The 9,990-nt window shown below is 30.4% G+C and overlaps 1 protein-coding gene across 1 annotated transcript; it reads right to left on the reverse strand.

The window, feature by feature from the left end:
- Nucleotides 1-9,138: 9,138 nt before the first annotated feature.
- Nucleotides 9,139-9,585, reverse strand: LOC124955543. Its single transcript, XM_047510121.1, has one exon. The coding sequence runs from the start codon at nucleotides 9,583-9,585 to the stop codon at nucleotides 9,139-9,141; it is 447 nt and encodes a 148-aa protein (XP_047366077.1).
- Nucleotides 9,586-9,990: the final 405 nt, after the last annotated feature.

Consider the following 9,990-nt stretch of genomic DNA (forward strand, 5'->3'; position numbering starts at 1 on the left):
AAATGAGGAGGTCAAAAACCACCTCGATCAGTTTTTTGCCAGCAAAGACCAAAAATTTCATATGCATGGAATCATGCTACTACCAGAAAGATAGCAAAAGGTATTGGACCAGAATGGCCAATATATAATTTAATAAAAGATTTGTTCATTATACGAAAATTGTCTTTCATTTTCACAAAAAAAAAACGAAATGACTTTCCGAACGACCCAATAATTGTTTACATTGAGTCTGACACAATCATAAATAGAAAATACAAACATATTAGAAAATAGGAATAATAGTACTATTCCTATTATTTTTATTTAAGGAAATGCCATTCAATTTATATAAATAATTGGTATTCCAATCTTATTTTATTCAATTTACTTCGTAAAAACGCTACAAATGCATGCGGAGCTGTTAGAAAAAGACTGAAATGAATGACAAAGATATAAGAGCGATTTAAAAAAGGAAAAACGTCTTTTCTCTCATCTAATAAACTTTTAGCAATGAAATTGATCGATAAAAAGGAAATATATATGCTTTTAACAATACATATTCAAAAATTTGCAGAAGTAACTACAAAAGCCTACATAATTGACTATAATATTTCAATGAGAACAGTAAATAAGACTAATATGATTATCAATATTGTCGAGTCTACTCGCAATAGTTTAAAATCGTATCGCAAATATTTTTTCCACTTACTAGATATTTGTGCATGGAATTATTGTCTATATTGCGACAAAATAATAGCACACTCTGTAAATTGTATAATATTTTGGAAAGAAAATAGAAATATGTATATTCATATGCTTCTTCAATTATTTCTTATATGTCGATTTTAATGACTTCTAAACATGGCTTCTAAATTCTTAAAATAGTTTTGTTAGATTTCATGGAAAATTAATCTGACAAAATAATAACACATATGGCATATTTCATTTCTCAGTTGAACGCGAAAATGAAGATGATTAAGTGCTTGAAATGTAGTGTAGTGAAATGTTATGTAAAATTTCTAAAGAATGAGTCATGAATAAAAATTATTCGATAATGAAATAAAAACAATTGTAATATTATCAAAAGAAAATTATTTCAAAGATAGTTGAAGCAGTTCATAGAAGCCGAAAAGTTATTATAAATTTACTTAAAACCCCAGAAAAGTATAGAAAAACAAAACGTCTTGGACAATCTGTAACAGTAAAACCACGCAAGAAAAGTACTATTCTAAAAATAACGTCGAATTCACTGATGACTGCAAAACAGATTACTGAAATAACAGATATATTAGAAATATGTAACATATTCTTTAAAAATGTAATCATCCGCAGTGCAAGAAACTCAAAAAAGTTCTCTAGTAGAATCATACAAGAGGATGAAATTACAGTTTGTAAAACAACATACATATTGGAAGAAGAAGTGAAGAAAAATAATATTTACTAACGAAAAAAGATTTAATTTGGATGGACCTGAAGGATAGAATTATTACTATCATTGATTTTCGGAAGAAAACAATATCTTTGAACCATCGTCAGATGACAGAGGAGTTATAGTATGAACTAGTGTTGACTTTCATGAAAAAACAAATATAAGTTTTATCAACAATAAAATGAATAGTATGAAATATCTAAAACTAATAAGTGAGCAAATTTCAGCATATGTAACAAGAATTTCTGGGGAAGAATTCATAATTAGTGAACAATACAGCGAACAGTTTATACTACAAAAGTTGTAAAAACATTTTTTCATACCAAATAATATTCAAATTTTGAAATGGCCAGTTCGTTTCCCTGATATAAATATTATTAAAAATTGCTGAGAAGATTTTGCTAAAGCTTTTTATATTAAAGGAAGACAATTCAATAGCAGCAAACAATGGTATATCAAATTCTTTAAAAAATAAAATATTGCAAAGTGAAGAAACATGTCGCAGAAGAAAAGGAGAAATTATGATACAGGTATGGAGAAGTGCAAAAAACCAGAATATTCAAATGATCTCAACAATCCGTAATGCAAAATTGATAAATATTAATAAAATCGACCATAATTTACAGCTTCCCATAAAAAGAAAGTATTTTTATATTTCCTCTACTGTACTTTATTCATTACGCATCTTTCAAAAATTTAATCCGAAATAAAAAATAAAATTTCATAGTTTCCTATTGAATATAACTCAAGCTTAGTTGAAGGAAATTCCTCATATATCAGATTCTGATATTAAAGAAATAGAAATAATAAATTAACCATGAACTTTTAAACAAACTCTCCGCTCAATCAATAGGAAAAAATTACGGGAAAAATGAAATATTACAAAGCTGCAAAAATTTTTAACCACAGGCAATAGAAATGTCAAAAGAAGGTGTCATGTTTGTTACTTTCAGAACATACATCGAGAAACTTTTTATATGTATATATTCGTCTTAACAAAGATAATTGCATATACTTCAAGTCAATGCTCCCTCATTGTGATAAATATGAGTTAGATCGGAGTTAGATGTGTGAAGTTTATAGAGTTGATTGCTTAACAAAACGCACATATCAGAATTGATTTAAAAAATTCCTTTTCGGAGATTTTTCATTGAAAGATGACCAACATTCTGATCGACCTACTAAAATTAATGATGACCAGATCAAAGCCATAACTGAATCGGATCATGATATAATTGCATAATTAATTAAAAAGAGGTTAAATGTATCACATATAAAAATAGAAAATCACTTAAAATGTCTCGGACTCGTTAAAAAGCTCGATATTTGAGCACCGCATAAATTTAAAAAAATTCACTTAAAACAAATAAATATTTGCGATATGCATTTAAAATGTAATGAAATCATCCCTATTTTGAAACAAAATATCAATGATAATGAAAAATGGATAACATAAATCAAAAACGATCACAAAACGGTTCAAACGTGATGAAGTGGCACAAACCATATCGAAAGCTAAATTGCATCAAAAAAATTCAATTCAGATTTTACTGTTAACAAATAATAAAATTGGAGAAAGCAATCAAAGAAAACGCAAGGAAATCGTGTTCCACCAAAACAATGCATGGCCTCGTTGGTAACTCATAGAAAATTATTGATTGTGAAGCGATGTCGTATACCCCATATAGTCCTGACGTTTACGGAACTCTTTGAATGATAAAACTTTCATTGATGATGATGACTTACAATCGCACTTTCGATTTATAAAATTTTGTTGAGATCCATGACATATCATTTTTCGCCTGTTTGATAATTCTCTTTTATTTCCACGGATAGTTCCAATGATAGTGATTTTTTATCTAGTAATTTTACAGCTAGTGATGTGTTCATAAAAATTATCAGTGATGACGATCCTTCCACATCCTGTAAACGGTTCATTCAATATGTTTCAACAATATTGGATAAATCTTGCATGTACTTGTCGCCATATAATTCGGAAACGAATTATACTCGGGTGCTTATGACGTTCGATTATGACTGGAGTGACTACTACAAACAAAAATGTATCAGTTTTGAATATCCCGTCATTAAATGCGTTGAATTACGTTACGATTATCGATATCAGTCAAAATATTTTCCAACAAACAAGTATAATAATATGCAACAATAAATCACTCCACGAATCAAATGACCCGTCGAGATAGATAAATCAAAAATGTATATATTTCTTGATAAAAAGAAAATAAAAGATAAATTAATATTGAAATTTACATTAAATGTAAATTATAAGTCGTAAAATCAAATGGCGATATGATAACTGTGGAGTTAAGAAATTCTGCCAGAAAGTTTAAAAAGAATCATTTGACCTATCATGATAGATTTAGTGGTATCTTTAACTTTTTTGCCGCAAATTTCGAAGGGCGCCATTACACGAAACTTCTTCTTCATGAAAAATATCGAAAACAGCATTTACACCAACAATGAGTCCAGACGTTGACTTATTTTAATGAACAAAATTTCATTTCAAAGATGAAAGTTTAAGTAAGAACTTCACTTTCTGGAATTTTTAGAAAAACTTTATTTTTATGTGTAAATTATTCTCGAAAAAATATTTTTGAATCATCGGCAGTAATAGACTATAACAAAAATATACAAAAATATATATTGTTAAAATGTGAGTTTGCTCTAAACTATCATATCGATCAGTCGTGTTTATGCTTCGTAATCTCATTTACTTGTGTATCAATAGAAGTGATATCCATATTCATAACAAATAAATGTAACGGTCTTAATCCTTATTAATAAGGAATCGCCTAACAGCGAATTTCAGAGTCCTTATCCTGATGAAACAAACTATAACTACCAACTCTAGCTAAAGAAAACAATTAACGATTTAACAATGGAATATGAAATTAATGATACAGACATCTCATATGTCTTAGCTAAAGTAGAAGATAAAATAAAGAATGGAATATTAGAGAATGAATTAAAAAAAAAAGAACCGAAAACTAATCTGTAAATGTCTATCCCAACATCAGGATTAAAAACTAAATTAGTAAAAGTATTATACAATTCAAATCAAAGTGGCTTGGTGACCTCCAAATAGTGCAGAATCTATATTCAGGGACAGAAAACGATGCAACTATTCATATACTTATGTGGAATGGTAGATTCTAACGTTAGTTAGTTGTGTGTGTGTGTGTGTGTGTGTGTGTGTGTGTGTGTGTGTGTGTGTGTGAAATAAGTCAATTGATAGTTGAACAAGAATATGGAAGATTCTAGCATTAGTTGTATGTGTGTATGCATCAAATAAGTTGATCGATAGTCAAACAAGAATATAATCTGTTCTTTCTAAGATGCGTTTGTTTATGAGGGAAAGAGAAAGAACTGAGATATTGGGAATAGAAATCCAACGTTAGTGAGATAAATAACAAATAGAGTAACGTAAAATAAAACAAATGGAGGCCTTGAGTAGACCAAGTAATGAATAAAGACAACTGTGGTCTTAAGTTAGACCTAAGAATAAAGAGTAAAGAGAAAAAAGTTGTACCATTATAATATATTAATTAATAGAATCCTTATTAACCATAAGAGTAAGTAATTTTAATTTCGTATCTGTTTAGGGTGACAAAAAATATCTTACATATGTTAGGTACTCAGGTTGATCACCTCGGACCACTCCCGTCGACAAGAAAGAGTTACAACTATATTTTTATAATAGTAGATAGCTTTTCAAAATTCACGTGACTATACTCGACGAGAACTATTTCGGCGAGCGAATTCATTGAAGGTCTTAAAAGACAGGCACGCGTTTTCGAAAACCCATGACGTATAGTATCGAACTAAGAAAAGTATAATATTGGTCCTTCATTAATGATCATGATAACTAAGCAAATTTCTGTGCAAATTCGAAATTTGGTAGTTAAGAATCAGTAAAAGAAATTCTAACTAAAAATTATCAATAATAGAGAATCAAAAATTAATGAAAAAACAATTTACTATGCGCATACCCCAAATTTTACAAACTTCACTTTATTTGAAACAACAACTGACATAATGTAAACTATTCTGACAGTTGACATATAAAGATACATATCTCAACTACAGATAAATGGCGGCACACGTCCTATTTACAAACATTTACTTGTTTTAAATTGTTCAAATTTGGTCTAGAATGTCCTATACCGCAGGTACAAAACTAGATAAAAAATACTTTGTTTTAAACTTTATCTTTGATTTATTTCTTTTTTTCCACCTGCATACTTTATTATGTCCAAAATAAATATGATAATAAATGTAATGAACTGGAATATTAAAGGATTTTGAATGTTTCTGGAATTTTTTGAGTCGAAACTTATTAGTAGACTAAAAAACCTTCTTTTTGTCTGAATACATCATTACTTTATCTGTTAAGTTTAGCGAATTATCTATACAAATAGGGAAATGTTTGAGGTGCATACTTTATTTTGTCCAGTATTATATGTGAAAATTGTAAAAAAGTTTGTAAACAGTCAATTTGACCGGTATTTATTCTTAAGCAGTTGAGAAATAAACAAATTAAATTACAAGTATGCTCCACTGATGCTTAAAGAACAATAATTAAAACTTTTAAAAGTAATGATGCAGACTAATATACTTTTCAACCAAAAACGGAAAAGAAATTCAGTCTTAATAAAAGGATCCTATAAAAGCATCCTAAATTGAATATTGAGTATATTAAAACTGACTTGCAGGAAAAAGGTCATTTAGTAACATAATCAATTTTGCTAAAATCAGCAAATCTGTTATCAATGTTTCTAGCATAAATTGAGCAAGCTGGTAATAACGAAGACATATACAAAATATCGGCTATATGTAATGAATTAACAGATTGAATGCCACGGGGATCACCGGTGACCGACACTTAACTTGGCTGTGACGCCATGGGGGCCACCGGTGACCGGCGTCCCCCATGAAAAAAACAAACCCAGATTGAAAAAAAAAATAAAAAATTTAGACAAATGGCAATACTTACAATTTTTTATTATTATCATCGTTGATGTAGTGGTGTGAAGAAATGAATGCAGTATAAAACATCTGAAAATAGTTTTATTTATACATGTAATATAGTTTTATTATGCGCGCACGTTACGATGTGTCATATTGAAACATTCTAAACAAAGAAGGGGTGAACCAGCACAGTCTTTACAATATGTCACGACTTTTTTGAATTTTTTGCAATTATTCTTCCTAGCTTCTTTGAATTTTTTTGGTAACAAATTTTGCAAAATCTTCGCACCGTTCGAGCTTTTCCCGGCATTACTTTTAATTTATGTCGTGGTTTTCTCAGCAAGCTTTCACGTGGAGAAATGGAAACTTCAGCATCATTATCACGACATTTTGTTAAATACAATGCAACTTTCATTCTGAAGTCGGAAATTTGAATATCTTTTCTTGTTACCTGTTTGAATAATATCATTAAATTTACCACACATATATTCAATAACAGTTCTATTGCTAATTTTCTATACCACTTTAAAGTTTTGTGTAGTGGTGAATTATAAGCTATCATTTGGCCTGATAAATCGACTGATGATTTTCTTAGATTATATTCCACAACTATTTTTGGTTTTTCACACGAATAAAATTTCTCATGTACAGTAGTCATTTCTGGCAAATATTTCGTTGAAAGCATTAATATGTCTCTCTTGTCTTTCCATTTTAAAATTGTTATTCCGGATTTATTTTCGCGAGCAATGAGTTCTCCACGTTTTAATTTTTTGGATTCTACTGAATTTCCACATCGATTTTTTCGTAGTGTACCCATTAAATGCGTATTCTTTGTTATTAACCCTTTCGCTCCAGTGTGCTCCGTCGGAGTGACAACGCTGAACGGAGCACTGCGCCGAAAAGTGTGCATATCGCGCTTAGGTAAACTGGTGTTCGGACTTACATCTTTCGGTGCAGACTCGTCATTCTCTTGATCGTACGATTCTTTAAGTGTTATACAACAACATATTTGGAGATTTGCAATTATTATCAATAAAAATATATTTAAAAATTAAAAATTACACTGATTATACGCATAATGTTTCATCTGGATTGTAGTATTCTTTAAAACTTCTGTTTAATATGTCGATAATGTGAATAATTTTGGATAATCTATTACTAGGATCGTTTTCTTTATTGTTACTAAAATGAATGAACCGTAAAAGTAATTCAAATTTCTCGGCATCACTGTACTTGGGAATGTCTGGTGATATTCTTCATTTCTACTCCAATACAGGTGAATTTTGGATAATCGCACTAATCCCATCCATATAATTAAGTCAAAAAATCTTTTTATTTCATTCGTATTTGTTTCAATCCATCTATTAAGACGATGTGATCGTTGTTCTGATACTATTTTCGCAGCATATTTATTTGTTTGGTTTGCAATTATTTCAAATATTTCATTCGAAACAAAAAGACAATAAAAACTGTGCGGTTCAGTAAATTCAAAAATTTCAAAATGATGTGTAAGGATCCCCGATGAATTAGAAAATATAATCTTTGATTACACGAAGGTATATGCCAATTTAAATCACGTACTTCTTCTTGTGTATTATTTTCGTCATTATTACCGTCATCTTCAAATTCGCTTTCACTATATAATTCAATTCGACGGCGACGTACTGAATATGGTATTATCATATCAGACAAACTGCTCGAGGAACTTTCCTCACTATCTGACAACACTCGGCATCGTTTGGAAAGATTTGGTAAAAATATATCATCGGTTGAATTGCTTGACGCAGAATCTTCATTTGAAATCATAACTTTATGGGCTAACTAAAAAATTAAATAGGTGATACGAAATGCAAAAATTTTTGTAGTATATAAAAATATAATAGAGGTTCTTACCTGATTGTTTAACACTCTAGAAAATAATAAAATCGTGACACTATTACTCAACAACGCGAAAAAGCAATATGAGATAATTGACGATCGCGCAATTTCGTACTCCAGCGCCACGGGGATCACCAGTGACCCCCGCCGCAATTAATTATTCCAAACATGTTTATACGCTGTAACTTATCTATTGCAGATAATATTTCAACATTATATGTATCACTAAATAGAAAATTCATCGTGACACGACGAACGATCCCGGTAAAATTGGCATGGCATTCAACCTGTTAATTAAAATTGAACCGAGATTAAACAGAAACATTCCACATTGTGCCAGATGTCAAAGATCTGGGTATACTAAAAAGTACTGCAATAAAGAACCTAAATGTATCAAATATGCAGGAACCCATTTTTCTGCTATCTGCTCAAACAGCAGTAACAATAATCCAAGCAATTATAGACGCTACATTGTAAGAAAACAACTCCAAAAAAGTTGTTGCCTTCAATTAGAGACAGAAATACACAAAGCAAAGTCGCTCTACAAAAGAATACAACAATTCAAAACACAATTAACACGTTGACTGCCGTAGGGGTCACCGATGACCGGCACTCGACTTGACTACAGCTACGTGAGGGCCACCGGTGACCGGCAACGCGACGAATAGTGAAAATACATAATTAGGGTAAACATCGATCCAATAAATTTTTTAAATAATACCATTGATTCCGTAATGATTTAAAGAAATTAATGCCGTACAGAACATGTAATTATAATTTTATTAATACAAGGAAAATATACATATTATTTGTGCACATAACGATGAGTCACATTGAAACACGGTAGATAAAGAAAAGATGAACTAGGACACCTTTTCTTTGTCTACCATGTCGGCACAATATGTCGCCACTTTTTTAGTGCAATTCTTTGCTCTTATTCTTCCTAGCTGTTTTAAATTTTTTTCATAGCACTCTTTGCAAAATCGCCTTATATTTCGCATACTTCCCAGTTCCCTTTTAAGTTCATGACGACGTTTTTTCTGTACGCAATTTCTTGATGAATTGGAATCTTCATCATCAAAACATTTCACTAAATACATCGCTAACTTCATCCTAAAATCGGTGACTGAAATATTTTTTCGAGTTGCTTGTTTGTATAACACCATTGAATTAACAACACAAATATTCAGCAAAAGCTCTATTGCCAATTTTCTGTACCACTTTATAGTTTTTCGCAATGGTGAACTATAAGCAGTCATTTGATCAGACAAATCAACTGAAGATTTCCCTAAATTATAATCTACTACCATTTTTGGCTTCTCATACGAGCAAAATGATCTACAGCACCTTGGGGGTCACCCAAGAATGCAAGAAAATTGCATAAGACACGTTTATACAACTCACCTTGTCTGCTGTAAATAATATTTGAACATAATATGCATTGCATACTAAAAAATTTATATTGGCGCCTTGCGCAAGTCACGTAAAATTCGCGCGGCAATCAACGTGTTAAATTCAAGCGCAGACATCAACGAGCTACAAATCATACCCAGAGCTAACAAAATAAAATAATATTCAAACAGAAGACTCAACTGAAGATAAACAATCAAACAATCTTGTTAAATTGAAAAATGACAATAATACTAAATTTACTAACAAAACTAATTATGCTTCAAAAATCAAATAAAATTAAAATAATGGAATAGAATTTGTAA

Source organism: Vespa velutina, chromosome 18, assembly GCF_912470025.1.
Source record: "Vespa velutina chromosome 18, iVesVel2.1, whole genome shotgun sequence".
NCBI lineage: Eukaryota > Metazoa > Arthropoda > Insecta > Hymenoptera > Vespidae > Vespa > Vespa velutina.

Excerpts from the sequence above, each read along its gene's own strand:
- LOC124955543 (XM_047510121.1), bottom strand. The coding sequence starts at position 9,585 with ATGGTAGTAGATTATAATTTAGGGAAATCTTCAGTTGATTTGTCTGAT.